Raw genomic sequence first — 21,093 nt, forward strand, 5'->3', positions numbered from 1 at the left:
CACAAGGTCCTTTGCTGTTGTTCTGGGATTTATTTGCACCTTTCGCACTAAAGTACGTTCACCTCTAGGAGACAGAAAGCGTCTCCTTCCTGAGCAGTATGACGGCTGCGTGGTCCCATGGTGTTAATGCTTGTGTACTATTGTTTGTACAGATGAACGTGGTACCTTCATGCTTTTGGAAATTGCTCCCAAGGATGAACCAAACTTGTGGAGGTCTACAATTTTTTTTCTGAGGTCTTGGCTGATTTCTTTTGATTTTCCCATGATGTCAAGCAAAGAGGCACTGAGTTTGAAGGTATGCCTTGAAATACATACACAGGTACACCTCCAATTGACTCAAATGATGTCAATTAGCCTATCAGAAGCTTCTAAAGCCTTGACATCATTTTCTGGAATTTTCCAAGCTGTTTAAAGGCACAGTCATCTTAGTGTATGTAAACTTTTGAACCACTGGAATTGTGATACAGTGAATTATAAGTGAAATAATCTGTCTGTAAACAATTGTTGGAAAAATTGCTTGTGTCATGCACAAAGTAGATGTCGTAACCGACTTGCCAAAACTATTGTTTGTTAACAAGAAATTTGTGGAGTGTTTGAAAAACAAGTTTTAATGACTCCAACCTATGTATGTAAACTTCCGACTTCAACTGTAGGTGCTAAGATGTGTTGTGTAGCCATGTATCAGATCATATAGCATGTGAGCTGAAAACCGTTCAACAGCAGCCATGCAATACAACAATGACTTTGTGTCAATTTCGTACTATTTTGTTTTTGTGGTGATTAAAATTCCTATCAAATATGACACCAAGGCATTTGTCTTGTTGTTTTTTGTGCTATGGTTTGGTGTTGAGCTGTGTATCATACCCCCTTGCTGTGCATGTCTGCTATAGAGAAGTGCTAAAGCCACTAAGAAACAACACAATGTCTTCATGTTGACACAGTCACACGGTCACACAGACACACAGACATACAAGGTGCTACATGCCTGACCACTAATTAGAGCTGGTTGGTCAAACCAGAACAAAGCTATATCTATACCATAGCCTATATAGCTATACCATAGTTTCTATAGCTCTATACCATAGCTTATATATCTCTATACCATAGCCTATATAGCTATACAATAGCCTCTATAGCTCTATACCATAGCCTCTATAGCTCTATTCCATAGTTTCTATAGCTCTATACCAAAACAAACTGAGTCACTGGATTTGGAAAGGGTCATGACAGGGTGCATCTGTGTCACTTCCACAAAATTCCAGAACTTTTGGAATGTGATTAATGTGTTTTTGGAGAGCAGGTTCCATCAGTGAGTGTGAGTGAGTCTTCTGGCTTTGCCAGGTGGAGGCTGGTGCAGTGCGTCACTGGAGTGAGGGGGTGTTGGACCGTGGCACAGTGAAGCTTCATCCACCCACCGCCAAAGAATATCTCTGCTGCTCAGGAGCTTATTACAATGTACATTACAGTATAGGTGCAGGACATATCTTATGCAAATTAATCCCTAGATATACACCCTATGGGTACTTCTGTAGATATGAGAGGATTGGATAGGTGCAAGCAATATGGCGGGAATTTCACCTGGCCTATCAGAGGGCAAGATGGAGCTACCACCATATTCTGGTGGTATACTATATTCTACCTATCCAACTATCTCAGATCTACTATTCATATGCCTGGGGGTTAGCTGGGTAAGTCAGCTGGGTAAGTGGTAGATCTTATTCAGACAGGGATCTCCACGGACATCTAAAAGCCCATCAGGACCCTGACTCAGTCAGAACTACTGGCATGACATTCTTTCAGAAGAGCATAATAAAATCCATTCACAGGTGGGGTCTGGGAAAGCTGTAAAGCTGTCGTCAGCCACCGACTGGGAAAATATCTCACGGGTTTGAAACAGTCCTTAGGTTGAATTCCCTCAGAGAGAAAGAGAGGAGCGAGGACAGGACAGAGGCAGGCAGAGGGACAGCTGATGTAGGTTGTCTTTCTGAGAGATGACTGCTTTCACCTACTATTGGTTATGTAATTAGTAGAGTTGCATTGTGGGCCAGTAAAGCTGATCCTTGATGGCAGTTTCTCACTAGTCACTGTTACTAAATATTAATCTAAATGTAACACAAAATAGAAAAGATTAGAAACAAAAAGATGGAAGAAGCTAAGTTATATTCATAATAATACTGTATGTATGTGAAGATCGAATGGAACCATAATATTTAGTATTTTATTAGGATTCCCATTAGCTGTTTCTAATTGGGATCTTCCTGAGGCCCAAACAGAAATTAAACATGACATCATACAAAACATCATACAAATTTACATTATTGTATTACAATTTTACAATACTATATTACATTACTAAGAATAATGTGTGGGTGCGTGTGTATAGCATGTGTTAGTGTGTGTCTTCAGAGTCCACGTTGTGCAGTGAGGTGGTGTTTTTAAGGGTCATTTTTTTCTGATCTTATTGCTTGGGTTAACTGAGGTGGGAGAGAGTTCCATGTAGTCATGGTTCATAGCCTCTATAGCTATACCATAGCCTCTACAGCTCTATACCATAGCCTCTACAGCTCTATACCATAGCCTATATAGCTCTATACCATAGCCTCTATCGCTCTATACAATAGCCTCTATCGCTCTGTACCATAGCCTCTACAGCTCTATACCATAGCCTATATAGCTCTATACTATAGCCTCTATCGCTCTATACCATAGCTTCTATATCTCTATACCATAGCCTCTATAGCTCTATACCATAGCTTCTATATCTCTATACCATAGCCTCTATCGCTCTGTACCATAGCCTCTACAGCTCTATACCATAGCTTCTACAGCTCTATACCATAGCCTCTACAGCTCTGTACCATAGCCTCTATCGCTCTGTACCATAGCCTCTACAGCTCTATGCCATAGCTTCTACAGCTCTATACGATAGCCTCTATAGCTCTATACCATAGCCTCTATCGCTCTATACCATAGCCTCTATCGCTCTGTACCATAGCCTCTACAGCTCTATACCATAGCCTCTACAGCTCTATACCATAGCCTCTACAGCTCTATACCATAGCCTATATCGCTCTATACAATAGCCTCTATCGCTCTGTACCATAGTTTCTATAGCTCTATACCATAGCTTCTATATCTCTATACCATAGCCTCTATAGCTCTATACCATAGCTTCTATATCTCTATACCATAGCCTCTATCGCTCTGTACCATAGCCTCTACAGCTCTATACCATAGCTTCTACAGCTCTATACCATAACCTCTACAGCTCTATACCATAGCCTCTACAGCTCTGTACCATAGCCTCTATAGCTCTGTACCATAGCCTCTACAGCTCTATACCATAGCTTCTACAGCTCTATACCATAGCCTCTATAGCTCTATACCATAGCCTCTATCGCTCTGTACCATAGCCTCTATCGTTCTGTACCATAGCCTCTATAGCTCTGTACCATAGCCTCTATAGCTCTATCCCATAGCCTCTATAGCTCTATACCATAGCCTCTATAGCTCTGTACCATAGTCTCTATAGCTCTGTACCATAGCCTCTATAGCTCTGTACCATAGCCTCTATAGCTCTATACCATAGCCTCTATCGCTCTATACCATAGCCCATATAGCTCTATACAATAGCCTAATCCTTTCATTCATCTGAATGGATTCATCTCTATGGCATACATACTCTATATGCGATGGAGACTTTATGGAATGGGACCGGTTTGTATTTAGGCCTATGCCACAGAAAAGTAATTCATCAACACAGAGACTGCAGTAGAAGTAAGACATTCAGAATCTGTCTGTGTCCCAAATGGCACCCTATTCCCTATGGGCCACGGTCAAAAGGAGTGCACTATATACCATTTGGCACGCAGTGTCTATCAGCACATTCTGGATGATCTGGCGTGCAAAAGGGAATGCTGCAATATCTATGTGTTTGCCATAGTATTTGTCTCAACTCAGTAACTGTAACTCTCCTACAATATAAGCTGAGGAAAGCCCAGCTGTGGCTGAAAAAGGCTTTATTTACACTTGTGTGCATTGCAGACGGGATACATGTACAACTCTCTCTCTCTCTCTCTCTCTCTCTCTCTCTCTCTCCTTAGTGTTTTAAACAGAATAACTTACCAAATAATTTTTTTTAAGCACAGGTTGTTTCATTTCTATGTTTTTGGTTTGCCCTTGTCCTTCAGTCTGTGTACCGATATTTGCATTTGTCAACCTCTGAGAGATTCAAGTTTCCACTTCTGTAAACACACACTGGAATCTGAGCTGTTCAGTTCAAGTGGCCGACCAGCGACCGTACAGTTTAGAGAGTAAATATATGATCTTTGATTTATGGCTCTGCTCCATTATAATCATGGCTTTGTGGTGGTTTGCTCCCAACTACAGACCTAACATTCTCTTTGTTTTCTGTTTCCCATGCATGCAGGCCTTACGAGTGTGGTCCAAGATCTGCTGCAAGAGGTGGGCAGTGTGGGCCTTCCTCCTCCTCTTTACCCTGTCTGTGGTGGTGATCAACATCCTCCCCTTCCCCCCCTCTGAGACACGCAGGCTGCCCTCACGAGGCCTGAGCTCTGCTGGAGCCAAAGGGTATAGAGCGAGGGCAAGACCCAGGGAAAGGGCCTCATTGGCCCCTCACCACCAACACCATCTTCCTCTACCCCTCAAAGGTCACAGTGGAGGTTGGAAGCAGAGTGACAAAGTCAAAGAGTCCTCAAAGCATCACCTGGTCATGGCCCAGCCCAAACTGGATAGGAGAGCAGCTAGCATGACAGATGAGAGAACTTACAACAACTACAAGAAGAATCGTAAAACTAAGGGCATCGCCTCCAAAAGGAAAGAGAAGAAAGAGATGCCGCCAAGTTCTATTAGAGACAAACAACATGATACCGCGCCATTGACAGTCAATGCTGTGCTAATAAGGCATGATGGAAGCCATCTAACCAACTGCAGTGGTTCAGAGCTCTCCACCCAGCCACCACCTCTTCCCAGACAAGGGAACCTCCACCCAGCCGTGACCCAGACTGTAGCGCACAGCCAGAGCCGCCCTTCTACTGCCGCCCTTCTACTACTCGGCCTGTCTGACTCTGAGCACAAATGTACTCCAGATGAACAGAGGCAGGACCAGGGGCAAACCAGGCAGGCAGGGCAGGCAGGGAAAGCAGGGAGGAAGAACCTAACCAAGCAGCAGGCTGTGAAAAAGGTCCCCAGAGAACTCAGGAAACGTGACAGACAGCCTTCGTCTGGGCGTAAAAAGACCCGGCCCACTGCAAAAACAGCAGCAGAGCCAGAGAAAGGGAGTGAGGGGGAGGCCCACTGGTGTAAGATGTCAGCTGGAGAGAGGGAGTTCCCAGACACTGACACACGGAGAATAAGGACTGGGGACCCTGACTCTGTGCCATGGCTCAGCAAGGACGACATTCACAAGATGGAGTTCCTCTCGGGCAGTGAGGTTGTCAGTAAGGCTAGGCTCCCAGCCCACGGACAGGTCCTGCATGTAGGGCTGGGTGCCCCTCATCATCCCCCTTCTCTTGGGGCTCCATTGGCTGACCACAGTGTGCACTGCCAACAGGGTCTGTGTGCCCTGATCAAACGTCCAGACGACTGGTTCGAAGTCTTCGCTTTCCATTTAGACCGTGTTCTCGGCTTGAACAGGAGTCTGCCCACAGTGCTCAGGGACTTCCACAGTGACATCCTGCCTTATAAATACACCAGAGGGGCAGCCAGACCCGTGGTGTGGTGGGACCCAGGCATCCAACACCTGGCTGATGATGACAATGACCAGAACTCGTTCCCTCTCACCTGGCCCCAGTACCAGAGCCTGCTGAGGGCCAGGTGTGGAAGTGGCAGCGGCGTGGCCCTCAACGAGACCCCCTGTGTGGGGGTTCACCATGCGGAGTGGGGGCACCTGGCACTCTTTGACTTCCTCCTACAGGTATAGAACAACTAATAACACTGTATCCTCCAATCACACTTGTTAAAGCCTTTTTGACAGAATTGATTTGAACGTTTAAGAGATACATTGGCTAGAGTTCAGAGGTCAGAAAAACTGATAGGTAGTGGATGTGACTGTTAGATTTTATATGTGACTGTGTCACGTTCTGACCTTTATCTCCTTTGTTTTGTCTTTATTTAGTATGGTCAGGGCGTGAGTTGGGGTGGGCAGTCTATGTGTGTTTTTCTATGTTGGGGTTTTGAGTTCAGCCTAGTATGGTTCTCAATCAGAGGCAGGTGTTGTTAGTTGTCTCTGATTGACAATCATACTTAGGTAGCCTGGGTTTCACTTTTGAGTTGTGGGTGTTTGTTTCCGTGTGAGTGTTTGTTGCCACACGGTACTATTTCGGTTTTCGTTCATGTTGACATTTATTGTTTTGTATTTCATAGTGTTCAGTTTATGTCTTAAAATAAACGTTATGGACACTTACCACGCTGCGCATTGGTCCTCCGATCCTTCTCGCTACTCCTCAGAAGAGGAGGAGGAATGCCGTTACAGACTGTTAGATTTCATATGTGACTGTTAGATTTTATATGGCTCCTAATGCCAGGCCTTCTAACCCGATCTTAATTCCTAACCGTATCCCTAACCTTACCCATAACCTTAACTCGTTTTTATCCTGATGTGCCACTCAAACGTACACATCCAAACTTCTATATCCTTTTAATCACACCATGTGAAGACAACCTATGGAAATAATGCATAGACTAGAGTTCTGATTGAAATCTCACCTCACCTTGAGAGATGTAAGTTTTGTAAAGTTGTTATTCCAGTATGCTGTATAAACTAACAGTTAGCTAGTGATTCACTTAACGTCACTATGGAGGGTCCAGTTGATAAGGACTCATGAGTTCAGGCAGACTGGGAAAACTCATGGCAGCCAATGGTCCTTGGTTGTGTCCCAAATGGCACCATATTCCCTATATAGTGCACTACTTTGGTCCTGTGGGCCCTGGTTAAAAGTGGTGCACTACAAAGGAAATAGAGTGCCATTTGGGATTCAGCTCTTGTTTTGCATTTATATTAAAGAACATTTTCACTGGATGAAATCCACCGACCTCAACTAATAGTAGGCTGGCAGTCCTTGATAATGAGCCTATTTGAGCAGTGGATTGTGTTGCCAAGGTCTTATCATCTGAAGAACTCTACTCACTAAACTGCCTTTGATTAAAAGATACCGGCCAATGAAAAGAGTGTGGAGATCTCTCTGTCTGGAGCGATAAATGTAATTGATTATCAGATAATTATGTTTTTTCATGGATCACAGGTAGAAGGGTATTGTAGTGAGTGCATCCCATCAGCTTACTAGACATACAACATAATAAGTAATTACTTCAAGCACCGGCTGTCAGTGCAGCTTACCGATCGCTGCAGCTGTACACAGCCCATCTGTAAATAGCCCATCCAACCAACTACCTACCTCATCCCATATTTGTGTAACGGTCATCGTTGCATGAAGAAGTGGACCAAAGCGCAGCGTGGTGGTTGTTCATCGTATTTTAATGAAGACACTATACATGAACAAACTAACGAAAAAACAAGAAACGTGAGAACTCAAAACAGCCCTATCTGGTGCAAACACAAAGACAGGAACAATCACCCACAAACAAACAGTGAAACCCAGGCTACCTAAGTATGATTCTCAATCAGAGACAACTAATGACACCTGCCTCTGATTGAGAACCATACTAGGCCGAAAACATAGAACTGACCCAAAACATAGAAAAACAAACATAGACTGCCCACCCAACTCACGCCCTGACCATACTAAATAAATACAAAAACAAAGGAAATAGAGGTCAGAACGTGACAGTACCCCCCCCCAAAGGTGCGGACTCCGGCCGCAAAACCTTGACCTATAGGGGAGGGTCTGGGTGGGCGTCTGTCCGCGGTGGCGGCTCTGGCGCGGGACGCGGACCCCACTTCACCATTGTCTCAGTCCGCCTTATTGTCCGCCTCCGTGGCTTACTCACCATGCCCACCCCTCTCAATGACCCCACTGGACAGAGGGGCTGCTTGGGACAGAGGGGCAGCTCGGGACAGAGGTGAAGCAGCTGCTCGGGACAGAGGGACAGCTGCTCGGGACAGAGGGACAGCTGCTCGAGACAGAGGGACAGCTGATCGGGACAGAGGGGCAGCTGCTCGGGACAGAGGGGCAGCTGCTCGGGACAGAGGGGCTCTAGCGGCCCCTGGCTGACTGGCGGCACTGGCGGCCCCTGGCTGACTGGCGGCCCCTGGTTGACTGGCGGCACTGGCGGCCCCTGGCTGACTGGCGGCACTGGCGGCCCCTGGCTGACTGGCGGCACTGGCGGCCCCTGGCTGACTGGCGGCACTGGCGGCCCCTGGCTGACTGGCGGCACTGGCGGCCCCTGGCTGACTGGCGGCACTGGCGGCCCCTGGCTGACGGGCGGCACTGGCGGCCCCTGGCTGACGGGCGGCACTGGCGGCCCCTGGCTGACGGGCGGCATTGGCGGCTCCTGGCAGACGGGCGGCATTGGCGGCTCCTGGCAGACGGGCGGCACTGGCGGCGCTGGGCAGACGGGCGGCACTGGCGGCGCTGGGCAGACGGGCGGCGCTGGCGGCGCTGGGCAGACGGGCGGCGCTGGCGGCGCTGGGCAGACGGGCGGCGCTGGCGGCGCTGGGCAGACGGGAAGCTCCGGCAGAGGCGCCGGACAGGCGGGAGGCTCCGGCAGAGGCGCCGGACAGGCGGGAGGCTCCGGCAGAGGCGCCGGACAGGCGGGAGGCTCCGGCAGAGGCGCCGGACAGGCGGGAGGCTCCGGCAGAGGCGCCGGACAGGCGGGAGACTCCGGCAGCGCTGGAGAGGAGGAAGGCTCTGGTAGCGCCGGAGAGGCGGGAGACTCCGGCAGCGCTGGAGAAGAGGAAGGCTCTGAACGGATGGGCCGGAGAGACAGCCTGGTACGGGGAGCTGCCACCGGAGGGCTGGGGTGTGGAGGTGGTGACGGATAGACCGGGCCGTGCAGGCGCACTGGAGCTCTTGAGCACCGAGCCTGCCCAACCTTACCCGGTTGAATGGTCCCGGTCGCCCTGCCAGTGCGGCGAGGTGGAATAGCCCGCACTGGGCTATGCAGGCGAACCGGGGACACCGTGCGCAAGGCTGGTGCCATGTAAGCCGGCCCAAGGAGACGCACTGGAGACCAGATGCGTAGAGCCGGCTTCATGGCACTTGGCTCGATGCCCACTCTAGCCCGGCCGATACGCGGAGCTGGAATGTACCGCACCGGGCTGTGCACCCGCACTGGGGACACCGTGCGCTCCACAGCATAACACGGTGCCTGCCCGGTCTCTCTAGCCCCCCGGTAACCACAGGAAGTTGGCTCAGGTCTCCTACCTGGCGTAGCCATACTCCCTGTTAGCCCCCCCCCAAGAAATTTTTGGGGCTGACTCCCGGGCTTCCATCCACGACGCCGCGCTGCCTCCTCATACCAGCGCCTCTCCGCTTTCGCCGCCTCCCGTTCTTCCTTGGGGCGGCGATACTCTCCTGGCTGAGCCCAAGGTCCTTTACCGTCTAGTTCGTCCTCCCATGTCCATACCTCCTCGCGCTGCTCCTGCTGCTGCTTTTTCCTTTGCCCATTACCACACCGCTTGGTCCTGTTGTGGTGGGTGATTCTGTAACGGTCATCGTTGCATGAAGAAGTGGACCAAAGCGCAGCGTGGTGGTTGTTCATCGTATTTTAATGAAGACACTATACATGAACAAACTAACGAAAAAACAAGAAACGTGAGAACTCAAAACAGCCCTATCTGGTGCAAACACAAAGACAGGAACAATCACCCACAAACAAACAGTGAAACCCAGGCTACCTAAGTATGATTCTCAATCAGAGACAACTAATGACACCTGCCTCTGATTGAGAACCATACTAGGCCGAAAACATAGAACTGACCCAAAACATAGAAAAACAAACATAGACTGCCCACCCAACTCACGCCCTGACCATACTAAATAAATACAAAAACAAAGGAAATAGAGGTCAGAACGTGACAATTTGTTTTAGTTTTTCTGCTCTTTTGCACACCAATATTTATACTTGCACATCCTCGTCTGCACATCTGTCACTCCAGTGTTAATTGCTAAATTGTAATTACTTTGCCACTATGGCCTATTTATTGCCTTACCTCCTTACTTTATTTGCACACTCTGTATACAGATTTTTTTATTGTGTTATTGACTGTACGAATGTTTATCCCATGTGTAACTCTGTGTTGTTGTTTTTATCGCACTGCTTTGCTTTATCTTGGCCAGGTCGCAGTTGTAAATGAGAACTTGTTCTCAACTGGCCTACCTGGTTAAATAAAGGTGTTCTCAACTGGCCTACCTGGTTAAATAAAGGTGTTCTCAACTGGCCTACCTGGTTAAATAAAGGTGTTCTCAACTGGCCTACCTGGTTAAATAAAGGTGTTCTCAACTTGCCTACCTGGTTAAATAAAGGTGTTCTCAACTGGCCTACCTGGTTAAATAAAGGTGTTCTCAACTGGCCTACCTGGTTAAATAAAGGTGTTCTCAACTGGCCTACCTGGTTAAATAAAGGTGTTCTCAACTGGCCTACCTGGTTAAATAAAGGTGTTCTCAACTGGCCTACCTGGTTAAATAAAGGTGTTCTCAACTGGCCTACCTGGTTAAATAAAGGTGTTCTCAACTGGCCTACCTGGTTAAATAAAGGTGTTCTCAACTGGCCTACCTGGTTAAATAAAGGTGTTCTCAACTGGCCTACCTGGTTAAATAAAGGTGTTCTCAACTGGCCTACCTGGTTAAATAAAGGTGTTCTCAACTGGCCTACCTGGTTAAATAAAGGTGTTCTCAACTGGCCTACCTGGTTAAATAAAGGTGTTCTCAACTGGCCTACCTGGTTAAATAAAGGTGTTCTCAACTGGCCTACCTGGTTAAATAAAGGTGTTCTCAACTGGCCTACCTGGTTAAATAAAGGTGTTCTCAACTGGCCTACCTGGTTAAAATAAAGGTGTTCTCAACTGGCCTACCTGGTTAAATAAAGGTGTTCTCAACTGGCCTACCTGGTTAAATAAAGGTGTTCTCAACTGGCCTACCTGGTTAAATAAAGGTGTTCTCAACTGGCCTACCTGGTTAAATAAAGGTGTTCTCAACTGGCCTACCTGGTTAAATAAAGGTGTTCTCAACTGGCCTACCTGGTTAAATAAAGGTGTTCTCAACTGGCCTACCTGGTTAAATAAAGGTGTTCTCAACTGGCCTACCTGGTTAAATAAAGGTGTTCTCAACTGGCCTACCTGGTTAAATAAAGGTGTTCTCAACTGGCCTACCTGGTTAAATAAAGGTGTTCTCAACTGGCCTACCTGGTTAAATAAAGGTGTTCTCAACTGGCCTACCTGGTTAAATAAAGGTGTTCTCAACTGGCCTACCTGGTTAAATAAAGGTGTTCTCAACTGGCCTACCTGGTTAAATAAAGGTGTTCTCAACTGGCCTACCTGGTTAAATAAAGGTGTTCTCAACTGGCCTACCTGGTTAAATAAAGGTGTTCTCAACTGGCCTACCTGGTTAAATAAAGGTGTTCTCAACTGGCCTACCTGGTTAAATAAAGGTGTTCTCAACTGGCCTACCTGGTTAAATAAAGGTGTTCTCAACTGGCCTACCTGGTTAAATAAAGGTGTTCTCAACTGGCCTACCTGGTTAAATAAAAAAATGTTTCAAAAATATATAACATATAAATGAACATTATCATTCTCCCTACGACAGTAGATGAATGTATCAACGCAGTTCAATAAAAAAATCAACACAGTGTTTGTCTCTAATTTAGCTTCAAACTCGTTTATGAAGTTGGAGATCTTTATTGTGTAATAAATGATGGCTGATGGTCCTTGTAAGAGCCAGATGGAGGATCATTGTGTGTGTGTGTGTGTGTGTGTGTGTGTGTGTGTGTGTGTGTGTGTGTGTGTGTGTGTGTGTGTGTGTGTGTGTGTGTGTGTGTGTGTGTGTGTGTGTGTGTTTGTAAAGCTGAGTAATTCTGCATGGCGAATATCTAAGCTGCCATTAGGGAATGAGAGGTGGCAATGAAGCCAGCAGCCCAATGATGTTTATTGCATGTAAGAGAGAGTTAGTACGTATGGTATAGAGAGAGTACAATGTACTCGGTCTTCATCAGGCCTCTAAAGACCCAATGACTGGCCGCTGGCAGTGTGAAGTCAAAGTCAGGGTTGCCATGGTGATGCTCGGCAATCATGGATGCCTAAGTCCACATTAGGAAGGACTGAGAGGAAAGTGATAGCAGCTGCTCCTCTCGCTGTCTGTCTCTATAGCCAAAAGGAAGTCCATTTCTTTGTTTAGAAAAAAACCCCAGAAGAAATAAACAGTGTGCTGGTGCGCTCAAATGGGTAAAAACTACAAGTCCATGGAGACTTGGTATTAGGTGCTCCAAAATATGGGGATGAAGGACACCACATAGTAAACAAAACATTTAGAAAAATTCCATCCATTCCTTTGTTACTGCAGGGTGAACAGTCATCGTTACATAGCCAATACAGATTGCGGGCAGAATACATATTGTTTCAGAAAAGAATGTCTTACAATGAGAAGGAAACAATTTTTCTAAGGCATAAAGAGGCTGAGTAAACATAATTTTTTTGAAATGCCTCGAAAAGAGATTAGTCACAAATTGCATTCTTTGATTGTGTTCAATCTAAATTCTCTCACTTTGGAGGCTATTACAGCGTTTTATCCATGCTACCCATTCTATTAAAAATAGAAAACTATTTAATAGAGCACCCAACCACTGAACCAACTCAGCTGTAGAAAAATCTGATAAAAATAAAGAAAGACTGTCTTATCTCTCTGTGAGATGGAATGGAATGGGTAACTAAAGTGTGGGGGGAGATAATAGTGGCTGAATTCAAAATGGAACGCTATTCCTATATAGTGCACCAGATTTGACTGGCTCTGATCAAAAGTAGTGCACTATATAGGGAATAGGGTGCCAGTTGGGATGCGATTAGCCACTGCATGAATAATACATGAGTAGTCTCTTTGCAGAAGTCAATACCTGTAACATGGCCAACTGTATTGACTGTATTGATTCAGTGGAATTGCTGACTGGGACCCTGTAACACTTGTTCCTACCTGCTCATTTAACACATCTAATGGCTCTGATGTGGAACCTAACACCAATTAGCAAAGGGAACAGTGTGAAGGACACACAGTCACACACGCACTTTGCCTGGGAAAAACAGAGGAGACAGAGGACCAAGTGTCCTCGTTGTTGGTCATTGCCTTGGATGCTTTGAATTGCCATTGTAGGCTAAGAAGGCTACTGATGTATTGCTATGAACTAGTTGTGAGTAGGCTTGTTGTATTGCTTGTGATGTTATTGTGTGTGATATAGACCTTAATAGCATGTCCTATTTCCCAGAGACTTGGTGATGGTGTAATACTGTATGTCAACACTGGAACCGTTTCCAGGAGACTCTTGTACTCTGTCCCTACGCGAATGAGTGTATTCTAGTGTAAGGGTGAAATGTAGTAGGGATGTGAGAACTCCTGAAGGCGCTAAAGAAGTGAAGTGAAATGGTGTGGTGTGAGTTTTACCACAGAGAGGCCCAGACAGACCTGGGGGCATATCTCACCTTGGTAACTCTCAGAGGAGTGTGGCAATGCCTTCACTTCTCAGTTTAACAACAATGACGACATTGCTCCCTTCCTCCCCTGATAGTTGGTTTGTTCTGCGGTGTAATGGGGAAGAGAATGACACCACAGGTGTTGATGTTGCATCATTATAATTAGGGATTTTTTGTGTGAAAATGCAAAAACAAATCAACTGCAGTGAATGCATACATGCATGAAAAAAATATAATATGATGGGTGTTAACTTTGAAAAAAGTCAAGCTTCCTTCTTTAAACAGTGATTATTGAAGTTGGTGAAGTGGAGAGAAGTCAGTCTGAAGTTACAATAGAGATAGCACTCTTGTTCATAGAATTGGACTTAATGCAATAAATGAGGTGGCAAAAGAAGCAGTCTTACTGCTTTCGCTAGCTTGCTCTGGTTTGCCCTCACTGTAGGTGATTGACCTACAATGACCGATCCACCTCTTACTGTAATCAACTCTGCTGACCTCTGACCTCAAAGTCAAAGTTCCCGCAGGGGTCTGTCTCACACAAGTAACTACTACCTCATCATCCCTCCTCTCACCTCCTTTCACCATCCCCCCACTCCTCCTCTCACCATCCCCCCACTCCTCCTCTCACCATTCTACTCCTCCTCTCACCTCCCTCTCCCTCTCGCTCTTATGCCAAAGGCTTAAGCTGTAACTGTCACTGACTCTATCAACACTTTGCATTTGGATTTCTGTCAACAAAATGATCAATGACTGCATAGCGAACAAGCGGTAAGAGTTATTTGCTATGGTTGATGATTTCAGAAAGTAAATACATGTTCTACTTGTTTCTTGTAGTCACCCTTGATTTTCCTCTTGGAAAGCTGTTCTGGAGTCTGAAGTTCTTTATAAAGAAAGGACCGATCCTATAAATCAGGAGATCCCAACCTTTTTTCACCAGGGCCCCTTTTTCACATGTAAAACATGTCATGCACCCACCACTTTTTTATGACTGTTTATTGAGACAGCATATATTAAATACACGACCAGCTTGAATTTGTTTCATTTGTGGGACCTAGGAAAACAGTGTTGTTCTGAAGCTAATTTCCAATTTTTTTTATTATTATATATTTTTTTTACCTCGTTTTCTCCCCAATTTCGTGGTGTCCAATTGTTTTAATAGCTACTATCTCGTCTCATCGCTACAACTCCCGTACGGGCTCGGGAGAGACAAAGGTTGAAAGTCATGCGTCCTCCGATACACAACCCAACCAAGCCGCACTGCTTCTTAACACAGCGCGCATCCAACCCGGAAGCCAGCCGCACCAATGTGTCGGAGGAAACACCGTGCACCTGGCAACCTTGGTTAGCACTTCCGGCGCCGACAGAGATGGCCGCCTCGCTTCGCGTTCCTAGGAAACTATGCAGTTTTTTGTTTTTTTACGTGTTATTTCTTACATTAGTACCCCAGGTCATCTTAGGTTTCATTACATACAGTCGAGAAGAACTACTGAATATAAGATCAGCGTCAACTCACCATCAGTACGACCAAGAATATGTTTTTCGCGACGCGGACCCTGTGTTCTGCCTTACAAACAGGACAACGGAGTGGATCCTATGCAGCGACCCAAAAAAACGACTCCGAAAGAGAGGGAAACGAGGCGGTCTTCTGGTCAGACTCCGGAGACGGGCACAGCGCACACCACTCCCTAGCATTCTTCTTGCCAATGTCCAGTCTCTTGACAACAAGGTTGATGAAATCCGAGCAAGGGTAGCATTCCAGAGGGACATCAGAGACTGTAACGTCCTTTGCCTCACTGAAACATGGCTCACTGGAGAGACTCTATCCGAAGCGGTGCAGCCAACGGGTTTCTCCACACATCGCGCTGACAGAAACAAACATCTTTCTGGTAAGAAGAGGGGCGGGGGCGTATGCCTCATGGCCAACGTGACATGGTGTGATGAAAGAAACATACAGGAACTCAAAGCCTTCTGTTCACCTGATTTAGAATTCCTCACAATCAAATGTAGACCGCATTATCTACCAAGAGAATTCTCTTCGATTATAATCACAGCCGTATATATCCCCCCCAAGCAGACACATCGATGGCTCTGAACGAACTTTATTTAACTCTCTGCAAACTGGAAACGATTTATCCGGAGGCTGCATTCATTGTAGCTGGGGATTTTAACAAGGCTAATCTGAAAACAAGACTCCCCAAATTTTATCAGCATATCGATTGCGCAACCAGGGGAGGAAAGACCTTGGATCATTGCTACTCTAACTTCCGCGACGCATATAAGGCCCTGCCCCGCCCCCCTTTCGGAAAAGCTGATCACGACTCCATTTTGTTGATCCCTGCCTACAGACAGAAACTAAAACAAGAGGCTCCCACGCTGAGGTCTGTCCAACGCTGGTCCGACCAAGCTGACTCCACACTCCAAGACTGCTTCCATCACGTGGACTGGGAGATGTTTCGTATTGCGTCAGATAACAACATTGACGAATACGCTGATTCGGTGTGCGAGTTCATTAGAACGTGCGTTGAAGATGTCGTTCCCATAGCAACGATTAAAACATTCCCTAACCAGAAACCGTGGATTGATGGCAGCATTCGTGTGAAACTGAAAGCGCGAACCACTGCTTTTAATCAGGGCAAGGTGTCTGGTAACATGACCGAATACAAACAGTGCAGCTATTCCCTCCGCAAGGCTATCAAACAAGCTAAGCGCCAGTACAGAGACAAAGTAGAACCTCAATTCAACGGCTCAGACACAAGAGGCATGTGGCAGGGTCTACAGTCAATCACGGACTACAGGAAGAAATCCAGCCCAGTCACGGACCAGGATGTCTTGCTCCCAGGCAGACTAAATAACTTTTTTGCCCGCTTTGAGGACAATACAGTGCCACTGACACGGCCTGCAACGAAAACATGCGGTCTCTCCTTCACTGCAGCCGAGGTGAGTAAGACATTTAAACGTGTTAACCCTCGCAAGGCTGCAGGCCCAGACGGCATCCCCAGCCGCGCCCTCAGAGCATGCGCAGACCAGCTGGCCGGTGTGTTTACGGACATATTCAATCAATCCCTATACCAGTCTGCTGTTCCAACATGCTTCAAGAGGGCCACCATTGTTCCTGTTCCCAAGAAAGCTAAGGTAACTGAGCTAAACGACTACCGCCCCGTAGCACTCACATCCGTCATCATGAAGTGCTTTGAGAGACTAGTCAAGGACCATATCACCTCCACCCTACCTGACACCCTAGACCCACTCCAATTTGCTTACCGCCCAAATAGGTCCACAGACGATGCAATCTCAACCACACTGCACACTGCCCTAACCCATCTGGACAAGAGGAATACCTATGTGAGAATGCTGTTCATCGACTACAGCTCGGCATTCAACACCATAGTACCCTCCAAGCTCGTCATCAAGCTCGAGACCCTGGGTCTCGACCCCGCCCTGTGCAACTGGGTACTGGACTTCCTGACGGGCCGCCCCCAGGTGGTGAGGGTAGGCAACAACATCTCCTCCCCGCTGATCCTCAACACTGGGGCCCCACCAGGGTGCGTTCTGAGCCCTCTCCTGTACTCCCTGTTCACCCACGACTGCGTGGCCACGCACGCCTCCAACTCAATCATCAAGTTTGCGGACGACACAACAGTGGTAGGCTTGATTACCAACAACGACGAGACGGCCTACAGGGAGGAGGTGAGGGCCCTCGGAGTGTGGTGTCAGGAAAATAACCTCACACTCAACGTCAACAAAACTAAGGAGATGATTGTGGACTTCAGGAAACAGCAGAGGGAACACCCCCCTATCCACATCGATGGAACAGTAGTGGAGAGGGTAGCAAGTTTTAAGTTCCTCGGCATACACATCACAGACAAACTGAATTGGTCCACTCACACAGACAGCATCGTGAAGAAGGCGCAGCAGCACCTCTTCAACCTCAGGAGGCTGAAGAAATTCGGCTTGTCACCAAAAGCACTCACAAACTTCTACAGATGCACAATCGAGAGCATCCTGGCGGGCTGTATCACCGCCTGGTATGGCAACTGCACCGCCCTCAACCGTAAGGCTCTCCAGAGGGTAGTGAGGTCTGCACAACGCATCACCAGGGGCAAACTACCTGCCCTCCAGGACACCTACACCACCCGATGTCACAGGAAGGCCATAAAGATCATCAAGGACATCAACCACCCGAGCCACTGCCTGTTCACCCCGCTATCATCCAGAAGGCGAGGTCAGTACAGGTGCATCAAAGCTGGGACCGAGAGACTGAAAAACAGCTTCTATCTCAAGGCCATCAGACTGTTAAACAGCCACCACTAACACCGAGTGGCTGCTGCCAACACACTGACACTGACTCAACTCCAGCCACTTTAATAATGGGAATTGATGGGAAATGATGTAAATATATCACTAGCCACTTTAAACAATGCTACCTTATATAAATGTTACTTACCCTACATTATTCATCTCACATGCATACGTATATACTGTACTCTATATCATCGACGGTATCCTTATGTAATACATGTATCACTAGCCACTTTATACTATGCCACTTTGTTTACATACTCATCTCATTTGTACATACTGTACTCGATACCATCTACTGTATCTTGCCTATGCTGCTCTGTACCATCACTCATTCATATATCCTTATGTACATTTTCTTTATCCCCTTACACTGTGTACAAGACAGTAGTTTTGGAATTGTTAGTTAGATTACTTGTTATTACTGCATTGTCGGAACTAGAAGCACAAGCATTTCGCTACACTCGCATTAACATCTGCTAACCATGTGTATGTGACAAATAAAATTTGATTTGATTTGATTTGATTTTTTAGCATGCACTGCGCCCGGCCCGCCACAGGAGTCGCTGGTGCGCGATGAGACAAGGATATCCCTACCGGCCAACCCCTCCCTAACCCGGACGATGCTAGGCCAATTGTGCGTTTGCCCACAGACCTCCCGGTCGCGGCCGGTTACGACAGAGCCTGGGCGCGAACCAAGAGTCTCTGGTGGCACAGCTGGCGCTGCAGTACAGCGCCCTTAAACACTGCGCCGCCCGGGAGGCCCAATTCTACATTTTTTTAATGATAATAATCATAATAATGGATAAAGAAAATAGTCTAGGCCGTTATCAAACATGTTTTATTATGATCATTTATATGAACACTCAATTAAATTATTCATATTATATTTCATACAAAGTGAATAGATCAATTGATAGCCACAGAGTCACATTGTGTAAGATTACTCCCCAAGCAAAGGCTGAAATGACGCATAGTCCAATTTCTTTCACTCCTCGACTTTAGAAGGTCGTAGCTCAGCTTCTGAATATCATAGAGACCAATCAAATATAATCCCATGTGCATCCGAGTCGTGTCTTCCTTGGGTGTTTTACCGCTTGTTTCTAGCCTAAAGAATCACAGATCTATGTGTTGTTTTAGATCGGTATACAATCAGGAATTGTAAAAACTAAAACAATTGGGAACCTCTGCTACACAGTTCTGTATGTAATTCTATGGAAAGGACATTGTTGATGGTCAATCCCAACTAATCCATGTTCTTCCATCCCCCCGTGCAGGTGAATGATCGTCTGGACCGGTACTGCTGCGGTTTCCAGCCTGACCCAGCAGAACCATGTGTGGAGAACCTGCTACATACCAAGTGCAGGAACTCAAAAGATCTAGTGCTGGTGCACATCCTGGTAACTGTCATATCACACCCAAGAAACATCACATGGACATAATGTATGGGCCATTCTGGCTCAGACAAGGCTTACTTACTTACTTAGACATAATGTAAGACAATAGCCTGCAGGAGGTTTAGGAGGAGGCTTGTCTAAATAATCTAATAGGACAATGTAAACAGACCTCTACATATACTAATATTATTATTTCTATCCAGACCTTTTCTTCTTAACAAAGATAATTCCGATGTTGGATAAAGATGATCACTATTCTTTTACAACTGCTTTGTGGAAAAATGACTCCCTCTTTCCACTGAACCTGCTGAACTATTTGATAAGACAAAATTTATGCTAAACTATACTGTGTCTGTCTATGTTTATTTTCTACAGGTGAGGAGGGTAGAGCCTACCAGACTAGTGTTTATAGACAATGCAGGCAGGCCAAATCATCCCCATGACAACCTCAACTTCCGCTTAGTAGAGGGCATCGATGAGTGAGTACAAACATCTATTATCCAGTCTCTATTCAAGGCTAGACAGAATCATGGAAATAGGCTTAGTCTGCCAGAACTCCGGCCAAAAGTACTGCACTATATAGGCAATTGGGTGCCATTTAGGAAGCACCTTAGTGTACAGAAGCTCAGTTGAACCCTACATCAACCCCACATCACACAGCCTTAATGTGTGTTTTATAAATCCAGTGAAGCGAGTGGGCGGATCTTCACAACTCTAGCTATGCAGTGTTGTTATATCTTTCTGAATACTTCAGAGATTAAGTATAACTGTTGGTAGATTAAACTAAAATAGCCCACACCATCACAATATGCTCAGTCAATTGGGTTTGATATCCGCTGTCTGGTATTTGTCTGGATTTGACAGTCTTACTGTAATTTTCTGGCAGGTTTCCAGAGAGAGCTGTATCAGTTCTCCAGTCTGGCTGCTTGGAGAGCATGCTCCTGAGCTCTCTGTATATGGACAAGCAATTCTGGGAGAGCCGAGGGGGGGCACGTGGCCTGAAACCTCTCATCCACACTGTTGAGCAAAGAGGGAGGATACTGCTGCAGCACATCCACGACAAGAGACTGAGACTAAACAGGGATTTGTGAATCCAATGGCCCAGAAGGCACCCAGCAGCACATTAATTTCATCCAGGCAGGGGGTGCCTGCGACAGACATGGAAGCCTCCTCAAGGTCCCAGCCAGCCTAAAGACACAGGGTGTGTCTTAAATGGCACCCTATTCCCTATATAGTGCACTACTTATGACTATAGCCCTTCATTGTCTATAAACACCCTAAGAGCCCTGGTCAAAGGTAATGCACTATATAGGGAAGAGGGTGCTCTTTGGGCCGCAGATACAGTATGCCTGTTCTATGCTGGTTGTGGTTCCCATCCATGTTGTATCCATACATCTTGTCAACATCCCTCAAGCCAAACAAATTATGTTATTGAAATTGCACCCTCTTCTTCCCTGACTGTTCATGAGGTGAGTTTTGTATTTTCAAATAAAAAATAGCAGATTGAAAGATCTATTTAATGTCTGTTATATGAGATAAGCTGTCACGTTCTGACCTTTATTTCCTTTGTTTTGTCATTATTTAGTATGGTCAGGGCGTGAGTTGGGTGGGCAGTCTATGTTTGTTTTTCTATGATTTGGGTATTTCTATGTTTCGGCCCAGTATGGTTCTCAATCAGAGGCAGGTGTCATTAGTTGTCTCTGATTGAGAATCATACTTAGGTAGCCTGGGTGTCACTGTGTGTTTGTGGGTGATTGTTCCTGTCTCTGTGTTTTGCACCAGATAGGGCTGTTTTGGGTTTTC

At 46.3% G+C, this 21,093-nt stretch overlaps 1 protein-coding gene across 1 annotated transcript in view; it reads left to right on the plus strand.

Moving 5' to 3' along the window:
• LOC139405837 (Golgi-associated kinase 1A-like) overlaps nucleotides 1-20,810 on the plus strand; it is a 28,739-nt gene extending 7,929 nt beyond the window's left edge. The window contains exons 2-5 of the mRNA XM_071148274.1: nucleotides 4,430-5,935; nucleotides 19,171-19,293; nucleotides 19,666-19,769; nucleotides 20,177-20,810. Coding sequence (XP_071004375.1) covers nucleotides 4,430-5,935; nucleotides 19,171-19,293; nucleotides 19,666-19,769; nucleotides 20,177-20,381 — 1,938 coding nt within the window. The 3' untranslated portion in view covers nucleotides 20,382-20,810. The remainder of the gene's footprint in view (nucleotides 1-4,429; nucleotides 5,936-19,170; nucleotides 19,294-19,665; nucleotides 19,770-20,176) is intronic.
• Nucleotides 20,811-21,093: the final 283 nt, after the last annotated feature.

This window comes from Oncorhynchus clarkii, chromosome 3, assembly GCF_045791955.1.
Source record: "Oncorhynchus clarkii lewisi isolate Uvic-CL-2024 chromosome 3, UVic_Ocla_1.0, whole genome shotgun sequence".
In the NCBI taxonomy this organism is placed as follows: domain Eukaryota; kingdom Metazoa; phylum Chordata; class Actinopteri; order Salmoniformes; family Salmonidae; genus Oncorhynchus; species Oncorhynchus clarkii.